Source organism: Rhopalosiphum maidis, chromosome 4, assembly GCF_003676215.2.
Source record: "Rhopalosiphum maidis isolate BTI-1 chromosome 4, ASM367621v3, whole genome shotgun sequence".
Taxonomy (NCBI): Eukaryota; Metazoa; Arthropoda; class Insecta; order Hemiptera; family Aphididae; genus Rhopalosiphum; species Rhopalosiphum maidis.
In genome coordinates, this window is record NC_040880.1 from 15,522,434 (window position 1) to 15,544,427 (window position 21,994).

The 21,994-nt window shown below is 28.8% G+C and overlaps 1 protein-coding gene across 1 annotated transcript in view; it reads right to left on the reverse strand.

Moving 5' to 3' along the window:
• LOC113550243 (protein pangolin, isoforms A/H/I/S) overlaps positions 1-21,994 on the reverse strand; it is a 53,091-nt gene that overhangs the window by 19,612 nt on the left and 11,485 nt on the right. The window contains exon 4 of the mRNA XM_026951971.1: positions 6,694-6,732. Within this exon, the coding sequence (XP_026807772.1) occupies positions 6,694-6,732 (39 nt within the window). The remainder of the gene's footprint in view (positions 1-6,693; positions 6,733-21,994) is intronic.

Consider the following 21,994-nt stretch of genomic DNA (forward strand, 5'->3'; position numbering starts at 1 on the left):
GATTACTTCTCATACCCATATTATAATTTTAGGAAAAAAATTAAATACTATTTTACTAGTGAATAATATTATGCAGCGTGGGAGTTATGAATATAATTATATAATGAACTAAAAGTATTTTATTCAACCACATATTCATCATAAATTGTAATACCAATTTGTGTATATTTTACATAGCATCGCTCATTAGAATAACATTAGGACTCCCTGCGGCAGAAGTGGCCCTGCTGCGAGGATTTACACCAAAGTCCTCGCCATGCATAGAATAACATTACCATTATCTACCCAACTAATCCTTAAATAATAGACACGTAAATGGGGACATGCAAAAATCCTTGTGACAACGTATTTATGGTCCTTTTGTGCATTTAAAAAAAAAAAAAATAAAAAAAAAATAATAACCCCCAAAAATAATACGTGGGTACAAAAACAAGCCATACTAAACAATTTCTCAATAACATTCATATTTTTTAAAGCCGTTGAACCACGCCCACACGCTTTTTCAATCAGGATCTGATTGCAGATCAGTGAAAGGTTTCCGGGAACAATGTGGACCGATGAATATCTTAACGGAAAGCTCCATAATAGAGAGGGTTGGATAATATGAGGGTGCAGTTGTAATATATAAAGCCCATATGCACGATGATTCTTATCATTTGTGCAAGTAATGCCACGGTTAAGTGCATTGTCAAAACTCGGAATGAATCTGGGCTGTGACATATTCTGTGATAAAAATTAAACTGTCAATCAACTTTGAAAATATAAAATTTACCTACGGGAAAATTAAATAGTATTTTACTAGATAAAAGTAGGTACAATACGAAAAATAAAATAATGACAACAATAGGTGGCAATATTTTAAATGATATACTAATATAGATGTAGTAAAATAAAAACATCAAAATAAAATACATATTTTAATGTAAGTATACATATCGTCGTAAAAATATGGCTCTTAAATAAAAATATAAAACTCCATATAGCTTGTTATAAGAAGATTAATTGTCATATTTTAGACAATAGTTTGTAAAAAAGTTACGAAAATTCAAAGTATATTTTATAGAATATATCATAATAATAATCTGTATTAATATGAATTATTGCCTATTTGAATTTTAGACTGGGCATAACGGTCCGGCAGTAGTATTGCAAATATGTATATATTATTATTTTAATAAATTGTAATATATAAATCTCTAATAATAATATTATTTTATATTGGTTGTATCAAGTCGCAGAATTATTTACGAATTTACGATGATAGAAAATGACTATTACTTATCTTAATATAATATTGTGTAATTATTAACTAATTAAAATGCATAAATGTATACATAGTATTAAATAAATATGACATTTCTATTTAAAAATAACATTTAATACTTTTTATAATTATTTATTATACCTATAAAAAAAAATAATAATGAAATAAACATATTGAAACTTTTGAAACATAAACTAAGCTTTTTGGGAATGTCGACAATATTTAAATGTATTAAATAATAAATAAATATTTAAATAACGCAACATTGAATAGGTTTATGATATTAAAATGTATAAGTGAATTTTCTATTTTCTATTTGATGCTTCCTAAAAATTATATATAAAATATTTAAATTAACAATACCAGCAAAAATTAAAGAATGTAAATATTCAATAAGTTACAGTATTTTTATAATTTGTGCATAAATTAAAATATTTTGTCCCTCCAATACTTGAATATCTAGTAGAATAACATTTTAATTATTATACCTTTCAATAGTACTTGACTTATTCACTAACATATTTTTTAATATTTAATTGGACGTCGTCACAGGGTCACTCAACTACACTCACGAGGACGAAAATGCACAGGATCATTATATAATTTTCGAATTGTATAATGAATAAACAACAAGAATGATTGGTTGTGTTATTATATAAGAAAAGCCGCGTGCCTTTTTTTTTTGCATGAGCAGATTTTTTTCATAGGGACGGAAATTAAAGTGTCCGGTATCCATAAGAAAAAAGACCCTTTGGAAAAAAACGTGGGATACTTTTTTTCATAAGAACCCGCTGTCGTATACGGTTCAAAGACTTCAACTTTTTTTAGGTATATAAAATAATAGTCGAACGGGTATTTTAGCCTTTTGGCAAGAACGCAAAGGGCCACCGAATGTCTGGAATTTAAATTTTCTCTTTATTCATTCCATTTTTACTATTATTACTTTTTTTATGCAATAATCAGTTACTCTTATTTATTTCGATATTTTTAAACTATGTAAAAACATATATTACTCTTTATGAAATATTTATATATTTTTTTTTTTTAGTATATGACATATGAGGATGTATTGTGTACGTTTAAAACTTAATAGTTCATTAATGAAAAAAAGTTATGTTATAAAAAAGAACCTTAACTATATTAATTTTAATAAGTTAAAATTAAATAAATAGTAATTTAACAATGAGTTTATTTTTTAAATATTATAATACATTTTTTATATACAAAATAAGAATACAATGTATTTTAAATTTTGAAATATAAGTTATATTATATGATTACATATTGTTTATACACTGTTTTTGTATTAATTATGCTATTTATTTTTAATAATTTATTATTTTAGTTATAGTTTAATTAAAATAAATAATAATCGTTGAGAGACTTTAAAATCGTTAATTTACAAAAAATAGGATTCTATGGGTAAATTTCCTTGTTTATTTTACAATCGTTTTCCCATTTTACTAATACACAGAGGGTGAATGGCTGAATAATAATAATAAAGTATAAATCCCCAACGATTTCTTTTCATCCTCAAACACAAAAGGAAAACTTATAGTATTAATACTAATAACTGGATATAAAAAAAAATATAGGAAAAATGGTGGCTGTGTAAAATATTCATAGTTTCTTGTAAATTATGCTTACTACATTATTGCGTTATTATGATCAAAATTTATAATGTTTATATTATACTCTATGATGAATAAATAACAATATAATGCTATTTAAATTATTAATTTTAACTCTAGTTTATAATATGAGTTTAAAGTTAATTTTAATCTAATTATTCCAAAATTAATTTTTACATATAAAATAGTTACTATTTTATTCTGACTACACAACTCGTGCAAATATAATATAGACTGCATGCGCATACATTTTCGATAATAATTTAGTGCCATAGGAAGAGCTCATCCTTCTTGATCACTGGGACTGTCATCAGGGGGGTGTAATGGGATAGGGTTGATTGGTTACAAGACAAGTGGACCGAATATGATGACTATCCCTCCCCTGGGCATTTGTATGTTAATGACGTGCATATAGTTAGGACTGGGAGACTGACGAGTGCAATTTTCATCCCTTTGATGTCTCCCTTAATCCTGTTACTCGCCTCTACGGCCCAGTTTCTTCGTCTCAGGCATTTCCCAATGTTTCCGAACTACATCGAAATAAAAAATATACACTATGTATATATAAATAGGGGAAAATCCATCGAAAAGGGCTACGAAAAAAAGTCAAGTGCGGGTTGTACATGATCGTGTAGTGCAAACATATAAAAGGGAATGACCACTGTAAGTGGTTTACAAGCCCAGCAGGCCGTGAAATATGGATTATGATCGGCCGCATGGGGGTATTGAAAAAGGGTTGGTTAATAGATTTATTATGATTGTACCAATTGGTTTGTAATTTGACCGTGGTGGGTTAACTTGTACTATTAGAATTATATGCAAGTATAAATAATTATCGTTTGACTTGTAGTAAAAAAATTCCAGGATTAAGCTGATACCTAAATAAACATTTTTTTTTTTTTTGGTTTTAACTTGTATAGGTAGATTTGTAAATTAAGTTATTTTGAAAAATTAAGAAATCTATAAAATGTGATGCATAGATTAAATAAAGACTAAAAATATTAAAACATCAATGTTTAGAAAAATTATAACAAGAAATTATTTTTATATATTTTGTTATCATAAAAATTTTATAAACAGGATATTAAATACAAAACGTATTGAATTGTTAAACTAAATTATACAAACTATTATACAACATATTATGTGCGCTATTTGTCTAAATAAATTTCTCAAAAAACAAATATTATATTATAATATAGTATAAATTTCAAATTATTTTTAACTACTGCGTACCAATAAAATATAAAAATAAATGTTTGCTACAAAAGTTGAAAATTCTAGTGTCTATATGACACTACATTATATATTGACAGTTAAGGTTGATATTCAGTTTAATTTCCACGTATAAAACTAGAAATGCTAGAAATAAATCCGAAGCTTCATATTATATATCCATCGTGTGTCTACCCTAATCGCAAATTCATATTTGCTTTTCATATTTATTCTCTTCCCTCGATTCTCATTCACCTTATTATCTCGTCTGTAACTAATTCGGGACCGGTGGTAGTAATCGAAACTATACGGTGTACATGGAATTTAGTACCAATATTTGCTCATCGGCTACCCTTTATTGTCATTGGTACTTCATCGTATACATGTTAAAAAAAAAAAATCATTAGATTAAACTAGAATGTCCTCTCCGAGCATTAATAGATTTTAATCTGATGGGGACCGATTGTTTGGTTTAAATAGCGCGTGGTGTCCGAGGGAGGTATGTAGAGAGGACTGAAACATACATAAAGGGTTGACAACGGCAATTTGTCCTTTATGTCACCCCCTTTCTGCTCATAGCTTTTGAACAAAGGTCTCTTTGAAATTTAAGGTACGTGACATTTGCAACTGGACTTCATCATGTTCTCATATGCAGGTTATAGTCGGTTATAGTTAATTAAAAAAGAAAAAAATATATGTCAAAAAAACAAAACTTTACCTAAATTGTTTTCATTATAAATAAAAATAAAATTTATTTAAAATCAATGGTGTATAGAATGTGTATAAGTACAATATAATGAAGCGACTTTGAGATTATTTTATCTGTAATAAATGAATAAAAATAAAAAAGTGGAATTAATACCCAAATTTCTTAAGTACCTACACGTAGTTTTAAGTAAGATTATCGAAGAAGAAATACATAATTTAGATGATTTATTATGTTTAATCAATAAACATTTAAAAAAACCTAACTTTGAATGCAATATATTTTTAATAAATTTTACCAAAAATAAAAACCAATAACGAAAATGAATGTATTATTTTAAAAATATTAATTATTTTACAAACAAATGTATAATGTATTTTATCCAAGTTTGTCAACTGAACTTCAAACGCTTGTAAAAAAAAGTTACGAAAAACCTAGTTTAAACAGTCAATCTTTAATTATTAAAATTTTAAATTTAATAAATTCCAGCTAAAAGAGTGGGAAATTATTTTGAAAATTATATCATATCGAGGGAATAATAATATAAATATTTCATTATAAGTCTCTACATAGTTATTCCTTAATTAAGAACAAAAAAAAAGAATATCGATTAATTCCAAAACTAAATGTTATGTAAACTTTTTTTTTGTATTTCTCAGTTAAAAAAAAAAATCCATTTTGACCTCAAATCAAAGTACAGTCAAAATAACGTTTTCTACTTCCTTAATTTTGAAGTTTGAAGGAAATCCTCCAAAGACACACACACATAAACAAAAATAAAATAAATTGTAATAAAACTAATACATCCCTCGCTCTAATCAAAATCAAAAAAATATACACAACAAATACAGATTTATTTGTATTAGGTTATATACAACTTGTTAAAAACTTGTAGATCAACAATAAATACATATATATATATTATGTATAATATCATATTTCAATTATAAATATAGCAACGATATTGCATTACTTATAAAATACATTTCAGACTTCCGAATTTAACATAAATTGAACGATATTTGAAGCTAATATTCAATGGTCCCCCATTTTGTTGATTCTTTTTTCCTATTTATTTTTATTTTTAACAAAAAAAAGAGACCGAGGAATGGCATTGGAATTTTATCAAGAGGCTGGTCGCAAGGGAATTGAAGCGAAAATTTGATTTGCACCCTTGGAAACACCGGGACCTTTTCTACAAAAAGTACGTGGGGGCCTTTGATCTCGTGGCGAAATTGCGTCAACACCACACCACGTATCTCCTCTCTCCCCCTCCCCGAACCCCGCCTTTAACTTCCATCATTCCTTTGTTTTATACCCAGAAATTACCTTAAAATAACGCCCTTTTTGTTTGCTTTTGTCACACTATAACTTATCATTCTTGAACTTTACTATATATAATCTGCACCGTATGAGAACAACGTTAGTAAAAAATATTTAATACAGTTACCATTGGTGAAAAATATTTTGTTATATTTTTACAACGCTTTTTCTTAATACTTATATCATCTGTTAAATAAACTCATTTCGATTAAAAATACATATAAATAAATATTAAGGCAACTATTGATCCTAAAGTGTCATTACAACTATCGAAGTAATAAAGGATATATAACAGTATGATGATTAGGTTTTGGGAATTTCAAAGGGTTGGGCGCGTGCGCAAAAATGGAAAACCCCTTTCGCCCTCCTCCCGTCTGTGCTTACACCATCGATTTCAAGATGGGCGACGTCGAGCCGCTCCCCTATACCCCACCAACCAATTCCTCTTCTGATTGCTCAAGGGATACAGGAGAAAATAAACACAGAGATTAAAATAGTTTGCACGAGAAAAATATTCGTTTTTAAATAAGCAATATAAAAAAATGTGGACTTACGGTTAAAGGATCCCTTTGAGATTCGAGATAGGAACTCATCTGAAAAAAAAAATATTGTTATTATTATTACTATTATTATCATATTAAATAACTATGAATAGAGGAAATTAATAGAATATTTCACAAACATAGAAAAACAATTTTCCCTAAAAAATTTCTACATTATAACAATGTCTTTTTTTCGTAATAAGATCAAATATTATTAAAACTATTTTAAACTATCTATAAATTGTAGGTAATTTGTTCAATAAACAAATACGACTCTGAACCACAGTTTAAATCTATGTGTATTTTTTCATTATTTAATAACTAAATCGATAATTGATGAAAGTATGAAAAAATTTCAAGTATAAGGGATAATAATCTTAATAGACGATTTAAATTAGCGCGCGAATCGTATGTTCATAAAAATACATTTAAAATATCATAAATATTCTCTTTGGAATAAAATCATAAAAACGTTTAGCATTTAAATCCATAGATATACGGACGATTCTAATTATTTATCAGTTAATATTGTAGGATATATAATGATGTTCACGTATGTCCATTAATTTTTTTTTGAGTGAAGATATTTATTAGTATTAATATTTATTTAATTTAAATGTTACATAAAAATATTAAACATCACTTTATTTTAAATAACAAACTTTACTTATGCCATTGGTACTATTCAATTTAAAAAAAATGGACATAAATCATTCCACAACTAAAAATATCGGGAAAAAAGAAAAAAAGAAAAATATAATTAACAAAGGTAAATCAATATATTTTATATATGTACAATATATGTATGTATATATATTCATTTTTATATTCGTTCATATGTGACAAGAACATATTTAATAAAATAATGGATGTATGTAATAGATTTATTTAAATAAAAATATAAACTTTGTTAATTTAATTGTGAACTATAATATAAGTAACTACTTTTAAACATTTTTATCAACTATATTTTTATACTGCAAAATTACTTAATTTAATATTGTATTGAATTTTCGTATTACAATATAGTTACAATTTAAAAATGTAAATATTAAACATAATTTTCATTAATTTAAAATAAGTATAATACAGTTTTTTTATGATTAATACATTTTTAGAAGATCCAACAAAAATGTCAAAAAGGAAAAAAACAAATATTCAATTATCAATGTCAAATTTCCAAAGTACATCAGCTTCAAGTACAGAAATCAACCATCATCTGGATAAGCTTATATTTAATAAAGTTGATGTAGGTATATAGTTTATACTCTAGTATACGAGTATATTAGCTACAATCTACTACACAGAATAATCGATTTAAAACTAGTATCAATTTTTTTTTTAAGGTAAAAGACGAAACAGAAGTAATTTCTATTATTAAAGACCAAAAGTCTCAAACAAATACTGATGACAGTGACAATTCGTCAGAAGAGAAAGGAAGTTCTAGAAAAGACCGAAAACCTTTGCCATTAATATTTGATAAATCTCATCCAAATTGCACGGATAATGACACTTCATCGGAAGCATCAGAAGACAAAGAAACTGGCTCAAGTAAATGTGTATATTTGGGTGAAAGAGAAACATTAAGATCGTTTTGGGACAAATGTCTCTATCAATGTTTCAAATCTAAAAGATGTGTAGCTGGAGAAAAACCTAAACGGAAATATCGGAAAAAATTAAAAACACCAAAATCGTCATTTAAAAAAAGAAAACAGCTTGATCTCCCATTGTCATGCATCGATACAAGAGGTACTGGGGTGATAAGAAATGGTTAGTTTTATGAACAGAATAGTCCATAGACATTGACACACCTTTGTTATTTGGAATTTGACAACCTATTTTTTTAACAATTCCTTGTAAAATAACTCAATTTTTTAAAATTAAAATATATTATTTCGTGAGCCCCAATTACATAAAAATAAAGATAAATTTAAAAATTACAATATCCTAAATTATTAAATTGTAATACAATATACAACCTTTTTAGTAGTTAATACACATTATATTTTTGTATTCTGTCTTGATTATGTCAATATAGATTATCTAAGTCGTTACGAAATGTTGTTGTACGTGGACCCGTTAGCTCATTCTATGACCCCTTGGCAGAAAAATGATTTTGAGATGGCATTTCGTATGGTAAAGCCTACTGATATATTTTCATTGGTTCAAGATACAAATGGCGAATCTACAGACTATACCAACTCTGACACTGACTAAGCAGTTTATGGAAACTGTATTTATTTCGTACACCAATAATAGGTGCATATATTTTTTAAATTATAAAAATCATATTTTTCGATTTTTAATGCTTTATTAATTTATGATTGTTTGTAATTTATGTGATTGAATGAATAAATATAAATTATTTTCAATAAAGTATATGTATATAGCTCAATTATTTTTATAAAAATAATACTTAAACTAGGTAAGGAAATTAAAAATTTCTTGGAAAACTATAAAAAATATTTTTACAATAGAATTTATATAAAATTAAAATAAAATAATTTCAAAACTATCCGATTTAATTCTAAATTAAAGTATATGCAATTTAAATTAAGTTTACCCATTTTTGTTTTGTATAATGAACTATAAACAAATTATTGCATCTGACGAGGACACGTTTATTCACATAGGTCAACGGAAACTATGATGCGAAAATAACTAAGTTTTTTAATATTAATATTTTCAAAAGTTGTATATCTGGCCAGTTTGTCGATTTGGAATGTTTTCAAAATCTAAATTTATACTTTTATAAAGTCTGGTGCAACGACCACATGTTCATACAACGGAAAAGGATGCTGTTTTTTTATAGTCAAGAGTAAAGACTCCTTGTATAGATTTGAGGTATAAGGATAATAATTTATAATAATACTTTACAAGAAAAATCTTCAAGATATTACATAAATGTATATAACTTATATCACTAAATTGTATTAAATAATTAATATTAATAAAACAATTTTCATTAAAATTATATAATTCTATTTCTTTCTTTATAAAAAAACCGAACGTTTTGTTGGGTTTCAAAAAATAATAAGTTAAACTAATGCCATATATACATGTTTAAACGATTAGAAACTAATCTATTCGTTTTCTACAAATATCTACGTAAAAACAATTAAAATTTGTTTTGTATATCAAACGAAAAAAAAAATTCAAATTAATTTTGTATACAACTAAATACTTGGTATCAATACCAATATTTATAATTTAATTCTACTTTTGCTGTTAAAATTATCATAATTATACTTATGCACTATGTAATATGTACGTATTATAATCTAATTTGTTTTTGTTTTTTTTTATTAGTTTAAAAAGTGTTTATACGTCAAAGACAACAAATATTAAAATCATATTGTAATCCCCAATCTCTTATATATTGTTTTGACACTTGACACAGTATGACAGAGTATGAAATGAACACAATGATATTGTCTGATCCAGTATTTTCCCCTATTTTACAAAGCACATAATATTATAAATATTGTTTTGTAAGTTACAAATTGAAACATATACCCTCGTGTCACATACATATAATGGTTTAAAACTGGTACGAAATACAAAGTATTATATGAAAATAAACGCAAGGAGAATACAAAAGTATAATGACTGTTTAAATTAATTGACTAATCAATCTACAACAATTTACAAATAAGGATTTAAGATACATCATTGTTACGTCCATGCATACCTACATTATACAATAATATACCGATTATACGTGAACGCACAGTATACGTTTATATTATAACGAAAAGACGTACGAAAAAAAGTAAGAAACTATAAGTACAATATAATATATTGTCTGCTATTTTATTTATTTATTATTTTATCATTTTTTTTTCGCTTTTTTAAAGACGTGAGAATATTTCATGGTTAATAAAAACGGACACAATACCGTCCGATATTGTATACACGGTACCGGTTTTAAAAGGACGAAAAAAAAAATCAAAATAGTATAATAATAATATTTTCGTGCATAAAAATATACACACGCATCGCATCCAATTTCGAGTGAGCGACGCCTACGGTCTGTTTTCTGTAGTATAATATAGAACCGTTCGTGGTGAAGTACCCTGTTTAGCATGCCACTTACCATGTGTGACGTATTGAGGCGGCGGTTACACCGCAGCTGCTATATGTGCGCGCGCGGGTTGTAGTGCAAACGGAATATTTTATGTGGAGAAAACGCCCGACGGGGAAGCGAATAAATAATGCAAACCCCCTCTCAGAGTGTTTTTTCCTCACTAAACGTCTAAACATAGAGCACACGCGCGAAACATCAACTTCTATACATATTATATATTTATGTCAATCAAAAACCATGATATTTGCGACTATCGCGGTATTGTGTATGTGTGTGTGTGTGGTGTGGCTATTAATGACACTATAAATCTGCAAGAAAGTTCTTTAAAAAATTCAGGACCGTAACAGGTATATTCTTATGGGTGTATTTTTTGTGTGTTTTACAGTATATTTGTCAAAATTGTTGAATTCGACGACACTGCGTAACTTAAAGATATTTATATATCTATATATACATACCATAATACAGTACAAAAATTTGTATTGCCACACCTTGAGTATTCTACCCATAGACATGTAATAAATAAACTTGAACTATGTACCTATTCCACTACCTCATCACTAAGAAAACAATCCATCGCAACGAGACAGATAGTATAATATAATACCAAACTACTGAATACCGAGTCATAAAAATACATGACGATCAATATTCTCTTGGTACCTTATGTTGTACAAGACAAGCTAACCATATGCGAGTGTCGAGAATGAAAAAACACGTATAAAAGATTTATCAATACATAGTCTTTAGTTATTTATTCGCCCCATTCTAACTTTACAAACAAAACATTGAAAAATTGCATACATTTTTAAATATTAGTATAAAACTATATGGGTGTGGACTCAAAGGGACCGACAAGAGTCTACTTCAAAAATCCCCCTCCCCCCCCAAAAAAAAATACAATTATTAAATATTTTTAAATTATTTTTAATTGTTTTGTCTTTTAAATTTTAAGTTATCATTAAAGATAATTTTAAAATGCTTAATAGTTAAATTTTTAAACAACACTAAGATTTTACTCAACTTTTCACAAATGGTATATTTTATTGTTTATAAACAGTACTAAGTTTTTACCTACTTAAAAAGACATCAAATCCACAAATATTATCTTCGTCCTACAAAAACGTACAACATAACACATCTACATTCAGCAAAACAAATGTTGTGATGTCAGCTATAATATTAGCGTGAATTGATTACCTAACCATCAAATTCAAAGGTAAGACTATTATTTAAGGCATATCAATAAAAACTTATGAGATGCCTTGATAATAGATTACCTTTAGGCTTTAAGTTTGGCTATAGTTCAAAACCCGTTTATGTTCACTGTAATACTAAAGAGATAACAAGCAAACAGCTTATTTATTTATAAAACCAAAATTTTAAAGCGATAAATATAAAGCAGAAAATAAATATTTTTATTTTCATGTTAATTAATTTAATATAGTTCGATACCTACACAAAGTGTTGTTTTCAACTTATAATTAATATATCTACCTTGTTTTTTAAATATTTAACATTATCACTTTTAAACTAATAAAATTCCTCGATTAAAATTAATTGATATAATACACCCCTTTCTAAACTCTTCAATGTATTTCTATATTCACACCTATATAAAACACTATAGGTATATACTTATCTACATTAATAACAAACGTATTTGGTTTTCGGACGCGTTAAAAATAACTAATCACCAAAGGCTTTCAATTTTCTAACAATTTATTGATCATTAATATACACATTTTAAAATTACATACAAATTAAACAATAATTTATTGAATTGTTAAATTTCTGAAAAGAATCTATAATTCAACTTGAAAATAATGATACCAATTAATGTACAAAATACCTAATAACGTGGACAAATACGTAATAAAATAAACAAGCTAAACTCGATTGCATGCCAGAAGTTAATATACATTCATTGTACATAATTTTTATATCAAAAAAAAAAAAGCTGAAAGGATGATGAAGGTTTGCGTGACCGACCACTTAACCTACTAAAAAAAATATCCCCATACATTTTTAAAGACAATTATACCTCAGTTAAAATGACACGAATGGTGGTCGATATAATTTTATGCTTATAGTAGTTCAGAAATTCAGATTTTTCAATTTAGTTTAATTTAAGGGAAGGAGGCGAAAAGAAACAAACAAAATCCTAATAATTTTCTTCCAAACTGGTTTTTCTATTTTTTTTTTTTTTTTTTTTTATAGGTTTTTTTGTGTAACTGCTACTGGGTGCGTTCTATGTATTTTATTTTACTTTTTTTTATTCACATTTTTAACGACCGGTCCGCTTACCATTATAAACGCCGGGTTGTTTATGGTCGTGTTTATACTGGTTTCTTTCTATTTTCCTTCGCTTATTTTGACTGCGGACCCGACGGAATTTAAATGGAGCTTAAGCAGAGCTTGAAAAAACATGTCTCGTTGATAGTGGGCGTTGTGAGTCACACGGATTTTAAGATGATTCCCTGATATTATAAGGATTTTTTTATATAATCTCGTCAGTATATTTTGTGGTTATTCTTAAATGGTATGCAAGAGTTAATAAAAATTAAAAATAATGAATACAAAATTAATTATAGAAATAATGTACCTAGAGAAAAATTACTGTGATGATTAGATATTATTAACTTGATATGTTAGAATTAAATTTCAGGTGTATAAGATCTATATCTATTTATGATGGTATTAAGATATACAATTAACGACCAAAGCGTATCATCATGTATACGTCTCAAGAATAGATTAATAGTATATATAGTGTTATTGTAAAATTATCATTTTAATTCGTTAAGAATAAAAATATTTCGGCGTAGCTGTAGAATACCATGACAAATATATTTATTTTTATAATGAATTATTTTTATCGATTTATCATCAACCACACAAATTTAAAAGCGAAAATAATTTGTAAATTATGTGTACGAAAACATACACATAAAACATTATTTATCAGTTTTCAAAAATAAACGATTTAATTATCCCATATGGAGTTTATACTCGTCACTCGTCAGCAAGTGTTTATCACTTGGCATAAGCGAAATATGAGTATGAATATATTCAAGTGATATGACCATCAAAAATAATTTGTACTATGATCAGCGAAAAAAATGTTACTTATTAGTTATTACTTATTTATCTTCTGTAACTAACTATAATACGTAAAAACATTTTAAAAGAAAAGAAAAATCTAGACTACCAAATAATCAATATAGTATATTTTAATATATGCATATTGCATAGATATAGTACCTATAATATAGTTCAATACTAAATATTATCTATGTTCAAAATAAATAATGTTTAATATTTTAAAAGATAAAAAAAAATTCACATTATTAATATTATGACATAGTTACAAACTATAAGCTGTACCTATAAATAAATTATCAACTATTATCATACTAACAATTTCGATTTAACATTAAAATTATAAGCAGTATGTTATTACATAATATTTTAATATCATACTATGTTTATATAAATTATACATATATAATTTGCGTTTGAATAAAAACATACATAAGTTACGTTTACGTGGGAAATGTAGGGAATATCAAAATAGCCTTGAAGGATGTATAAGGACCAAAGAGCAAATACTAAAATCCCATCAGAAAGAGGTTGTACATACCCTTAAATAGAAAAACAACCCTGAAGATATATTGACCGAACCGACCACTCCAAAACACACAATAAACATACACAGTATAAACCGAAATACAAACTACAAACATATATAATCAGAAATAACAACATGTTGGAATACTTGTTATATTACTGTGTTATATTTTATAGCATGATCATTTTTATTATTAGAATATTGAATTTACTTTTTTAAGGTCTTAAAAAGTAATTCATAGTCTAGACATCTTTTATAATATAATTTTTAAATAGGTTTGTTTATTTAAGTATAACATATCATAATGCTTGCAATTTAATTTTAAAAATTAAATTTGATTATACTTAAATATTTGTACCTATTATTAATCAACGCGTATTTTACTTGGTTATTATTTCTGCATAAATATTGAAAATATAATAGGCTCGAGACAATCGCAAGGTTTATACTTCAATATTTTTGATGATAATTCAAATCACTAAATTGATTCTTAAGAGATTACTTATCAACGAGTATAAACATATTTATATGTATAATAATATGTACGTATATTCAAGTTTTTTCTCTGCTATTATACTCATAAATTATAATATAATAGACAACGTTATTGATACAATGCATTCCTTGTTTTTATGTGAATACTTAATAAGTATAGTATATATGGGGACAATGTAAGGCCAATGGAACCCTAATAGTAGGTACAATAGGTACATAATAAATTTATATACATTGCATGACGTTTAAAGTAATATTTTTTAAAGAAGAATTATATTTTAAAATATAACATCTACACGCAATAACACGAAAAATGAATAATACCATGTCATGGACACTGGATACGCTGTCACCCAGCACTAAGCTACTCTTGAAATAAGTTACCTATAATACACATTATACACATATTTAAGAATAGGCAATATATATAATAATAATTTATATTAAATCAATTTGTTTAAATTATTAAAAAAGTATCTAATTGGTCATTTTTTTTTATAAATTATTACAAATATTATCTGCAAAAATAAATTTTCAAAAAAGTAAAAGAAGAAAAATAAATTAAAATAGCAAATGAAAAGTTATAGTGTAAAAGTTAAAAAGTTCTTCTTATGTTTCATTCAAATTATTGTCAGGCAATTTTATCGGAAATAATTGTTACTTTGGTGTCGATTGTGATACATGACGGATATGATGGCCGACTAACGACCCGATAATATACGTGAGTACAATTTTAAATTGGTATGTCAATACGTGATTGCTGATCAAAAACACTTAAAATGCATGCCCTCTAATCGGTAAAAAAAAAATGTTGACACGATCTGAGGGATAGCCGGGATAGGTATATTATAGTCGTAAAATAGTGAAATGTTGTAAACATTAAATGTATGTCATGAGTGCATTACAAATCACAGATAATATTATGATCATAAGTAATAACTCATAACAAACAATCGAGATTGATCTATTTGTAAACATATTCCCGTCTCCCGTAATAACAAAATAATTTATTTAAGCGCATAATATATTGAAATATAAAACCGGATCCTCACCCTCGGTAATTCGAGACCGTTGCAGGTGCTTATCAATTATCAATATTATGACATAGGCGCTGATAAGTGAGAAACCAAAAATTAGAAAGGAAATTCGATGTCGATTGTTGATTTACGAAATGAACAAAAAAGATAAAAGGAATACAAATTAAAAGTGATGTGCAAAATAGCATTGGCAAGGCAGTTTGGGAACCATTGAAAATGCACTATACCCATGCATTATGTGTATTATATATGATGTATATGCGGTATATTATATAATGGCTAGACAGGACAAGGGGATGCTTTAATCCAGAAACAGCCCCGACGGCCAATGGACGACAGGAAAGCAGTATCCTGTTTAAAAGAACAGTGAACAGACCCCAAGGGTCGAAGGATGGGGGAGGGGGCAAAAACGATGGGAAATGAAAAACAACAATACTATGTGGAATTTTTCGAGCCAATAAAGAAGAGTTTCCATTCTATTTTTCTGTGAATAATAATTAAAACTGCCTAAAGCGAATCTTACGGCTTTTGTTCTGCATCCGAGTACGGCCCTAGAAAAATTGGTAATAAGACACTTTTCTCTTTTTTACACCCTTTTTTTGCGTGCTGTTTTTACGACGAGATTTGAATTGTTCTCCATATACTTTAAAAAAAAATTATATTTGTTCCCGTTTATCAGTATGTTATCGTTTTGTACACAATAAACGAAGCTCTTTGTCGTTATATACAACGACAGGAAGCAATGTGCAACGTTAGCTTATCGTTTTTATATTAAATGATTTAGAAACAATTTCTTTATTTGGAAATTATCTATACCTATATTGAGTTTAAATTTAAGAAATATTAAAATATTAACATTACAGATGGCATTCGCCAACATACATTTTTATTAGATCTAAACCCTTAAAACACCTGTCTCTATTTGCCTTCTAAATGTGCATTTTCTATATATGTTAGAAATGAAAACAAAAACTCAATGATTTGTAATTTTTACATTTAAAATATATGTTTATGTATATTTTTTTATTGCTAACGGTCAGTTTACACTAACACAGCTGCACATCCTGCGAACAATTCTACATTCTTTAATTTTTCGATTTATTTACAAATATATTATTATAATCATTAATTGCGACAGAATTAAAATAAAAATATAAAATATACATTTTTATATATATTATGTATGTTAAACTATGAAAAACTTGAAAATAAATAATTTCCTGTAGTATATTATAGTAAGTCGATATAGAGTTACCCCTACTAGAATTCTCCTGCGCGCCCCACAAAGAATCTTCGTTATTCGTTATTATAAAATAAATAACAAACATTTTGACATTCTACAAGTAAAACCGAGAACGTTGGTAAACATTTATTTGAAATATTTTAGGGTTTGTTTTAAGTTGTACAAATACACTTTCAAGTTTAAACATTATAATGAAAATCGAAAAAACCATTTTTATATAACTTAATTATTTTATATTATTTGCTTATTCAACATAAATGTAAGTACTTACTTTGATTAATAAGCAATATTCATTGCTTTATTTCATTGAACTACAAATTCAATATTTTAGTATATTTAATAAAAAATTTTCAGTACAGAATTTATAGGTTATAATTTAATATGGGGTGTTGACATCTGAACAGAAAAATATGTGCGTTTTATTTTGAAAAAAGGATATCCTTTAAAGGGGTGTGCAAGGCATATGGTGAAGGTCAACGTCATAAACATCTCCAAAATGACTAAACAACATTTTAAACGGCCGCCGCAAATTTTATATTTATAATAGTGTTTGAATAACATTGACAGCTGTGACGAAACTGGTTATAGGTCCGGACTCCGGACCAATCTTCAACAAGTATAATAATAATTATAAAAAGGCATATATAGGCGGTGTATACAGCCGCTGGGCGTCTAGTAGTTTTCGCATGATGTCGATAGCCATTCAATAGGTTGGTTTCATTATTTTTTTTCTTGTTGTCGAAAAACTACTTGGGAAGCAGTGTTATTTTCGTACTGTAGTTAAAAAATCGACGGTCTTTCATTCATCGTGTGCACAAGAAAAATTGTATGAATTTTTTGTTCGCTTCGAGCGCCGTATAATCAGCGTTTCAAAGCAAACACATTAATCGAATATTGTGTGGATAATATTATAATAATTACAGAGTATTATACCTATCAATATGTGATCAAGATAACGATTTATTGTTGGGGAATTTTTTTTTCATTTTATAGCTAAATAACTTTTTATAATTTCCTAAATATATTTTTTTTATTTTGGAGTTATTATACTCATGAGTCATAATAAGTAAGCACCTAGGGTGTAGGATGTTCGTCTCGTTTCTCTTATCTCCATGCAAGTCAGTAAAATATTGTAAAACACTGTATATACTTTGTAAAACGAAGATCGGTTTATAATAGGATTTGTGAAACTTATTTAAATGTAAAGTTGTTCTAAAACAATTATTACACATAAATGCAAAACAATTTTATTTTTTAAATATTAAATATAGTAATGAATCTATTATCTATGAAAATTCGACAGTTTGGTATTAAAATTTAAAATGTCTACACCAAATATCTACGTATTGATGATAGATTGCTAGTACCTAATATATAATCAATCAATGAGATTATTTTAATTTCATCTAAAAACACGTTAGTATTAACTCTTAAAAAAAATCAACAGTACTATACTGGTATAGTACTATACAACTAGGTACTATAAGCTGATTAAAATTGTAACACAAATACAGTAAATATGATTTTGAGATTTAGAATAGTTTGTATCATGAAATAAAAAAAAATATGTTATGGCTAATATAATAACAGACTACAACCTAGTACTATAACTTATACGTATTCAGCATAATTTGTATTTACTCCGATCTACTCGGTGCTGCCTAGATTATAACTTATGATAAACGGAAAATAGCCACCATTATTCATATTGGACATACATTTAAATCGTTGTGTATAATTTTATATCGTTATATAATATACACAAAAGCATTATAGTAAATTAAAAAAAAAACATAATCTAAATTAATTTAATCTAAAAAAAAATATTTGTCGTTACTCAATAGTATTTAGGTAAATATATTTAAAGGATAGTTGGGTTTTTACTATTCCACAGACTATACTACTTAACATAAGACAGTAATAAAAAAAATATATTTAAATATTTACCATGTGTATAACGAGTATTTTTCAAGGTAAATAGGTTGACAGAACTTTTTGAATTTCATAACAAAAAAAAATAATTTTTTACTAACGGCAACCTCCGACACTGAATTGTCTCCACAGACAGGAAGTATTATTATACCTAAGCGAATTATTATTATTCATTAAAGTAACTTTATGGCAGACAGTAACCTATGATATATTACTTCATAATATATATCATATACCTAGTCAAATTTACATAGATAAATAATATTATTTATTATCTTAACACATTTCTATCACTCTTGATCGTCTCTACCTATCATCGTTAAAAAAATAACTCTACGAAGTTAGGACGCAAATAATAGTTATTCTTAATAGCTATTTATGAACCGATGGACAATTTTAATAAACTTCACACTGTCTAATAAAAAAAAATCCTACTGTACTAATTTTATCACAACAATTATACATATTGTTCTTAGTCTATATCTATTTATGAATTTAAATACTTAAATATTGTTTCCTTAATTTTGGTTACACGGTCAATTATATTATGACTAAAGCATTACTAATATTTTTCAATAACAGATTGTTTGAATAATAACGGTCGAACAACCACCCGGTTTTATGTTATGTTATATAAGAAAAAAACCATTAATATAATTTTATTTCATTCTATATAATATATACGTATCGAATTCCAAAGCACATATTGTTATATTATGCTATATTATTATTATTATTATTATTATTATACTTCGAAAACTAACAGTCATCGTGTGCCCGCTTAGAGACGTTTTGAACGAAAGAAAAGAAAAAAATGACTGGGTTATTTTTTTCCCCGACACGATAATAAATAGGTATCATACCGTTTATCATAAAATACTACACGGACATTTTTTGACCAAAACATTCATAACCGACAAGATCGACGCGTCTTCGGGATCCTGTGAGCAAACACATCAAGAAAGTGGGTAAATTATATGCATTTTTTAGTGTGCCTATTTTTTTTTTTTTTTTTGTAAACACCTTCCGTCCCACCAATTATACTATTAATGTGCTTACATGTATGTCTATATTGTAAAACTGATATTGAATCAGTATTTCCTTAACAACGAAAAGAAAAATATGTTTAACGGTAATCAGTAAATTATAATATACCTATGAATATATTATGTTATGTTATAAAAGGTAAACAATAATAAAACAATAACCGTGCAATGCATTTAAGTCTTAATCCTTTAATCGTCATACTCATAGTTTAAGCTGGCAGTCAAAAAAAGTCGCCAACAAAATGTCAAAAGAAAAATATAGTGTGAAAATTGCATTCCTGGTCTACGTTTCAAATCTCGTCGTCTATACATGTACACTACCGGTATATACTTGTACAGTGGTGCTATGACAACATCACCGGTATATTGTGATCTGATGATGGTAAAATTGATTTTGAAATTGCCCACAAACAAATTTGGTACTAAGCACTTCTAAAAAATAAAAAAAAAATTGAAATCTCGTGTGTCGCATGTGCCACGAGACATGCATACGATCGCGACACGGTATTGTCCCGTCGAAACAGGACGAAAAATTCGGCTCACGAGTGGACTGACCGGTCCCTCCCGTGCCGCGTAAAAAACGCGCGCGGTAGACGGGGACAAAAAATCGAAAACAACACAACAAATCTCGTCCGTCCGTAATTTATTATTATTATTATTCCGCCGACCGTCTCGTACACCACCACGTATCGTACGTATATCATACACACATATGTATACATTATAATATATTGTGTATAATATAATCGTTCTCACGCCGCGTGCGTTTCGTAACGACGACTAGACACCGCGTAGAGCGACGGGCGGCGGTGGTGGCGGCGGCGGCGGCGGCGGCGGCGGCGATTTACTCGGTTGTTAATATTATAATAGCGTACGGACGGACGGACCGAGAGAAGAGAGCTCGAGTTCGGGTCAATCACGTCCGATTACAGGCAACGAGGTGCGGAGTACGCGCTAGGCCGAACGTGTACGCCGTGTGTATATGTGTGTACGCGCGCGCGCGCGCGAGTAACATGGTTAGAGCCGGGGCTCCTCCGGTTGTCGGAAGTCCGGCAACACCGTCCACACGTACGCACACGCACACACAATGGCCGTATAGTAAGTGGCCGGCGCGCCGTGGCGGTTGTTCTTCTTCAAGGCTATATACCTAGAGCTCCTAATGCCGCCGCCGCCGCGTCGTCGTCGTACACGGCGCGCGCGTTCTCTCTCAACAGGTATGCCACACCTCGCGCGCGCGCGCGTCCAGTCCGTCGGTCCGATCCGAAAAACCAGTGTCGTCCACCCCGGCGCACCACTACCAACACCGCCACCACACACACTCTCACACACGACTCGCATTGATACGAACGGCCGACGGCGGCAGGCAAACCAGTTTTCGACCTATACGACACTACGCGCGGGACGACGACGGCGGCGGCGGCTATCGTGGTGGGAGCGCTTGCGGCAGCGGCGGCAACGCGCCCGCGCGCGTGTGTGTGTCAAGCGCCGCCGAAGCCGCCGCCCCGCCCGTCACCGGTGGCCCCTTGTCATCGGCAAATTACCCGCCTTGTTTGTAGCCCGCGATACCGAACGCGTCCGTCGTAACCGCATTAACCAGACTCGGGCGCGCGCGCTGAGCGCACACACACGCACACGATAACATACGCACACACCTACACGCGTTGACCCGCCGACGACGACGGCTACGACGCCGTTGTTGTTTCAACCGCCGCCGCCGCCGCCGTGCTGCTGTTGCCGCCGCCGCCGGTTTAAATAAAATTACCGCCGTTCTCGTTAAATATAATTATTGTAATTTTTAATGATTCCGAAGAACACACGTCCACAGACGGTGTTATTATATTT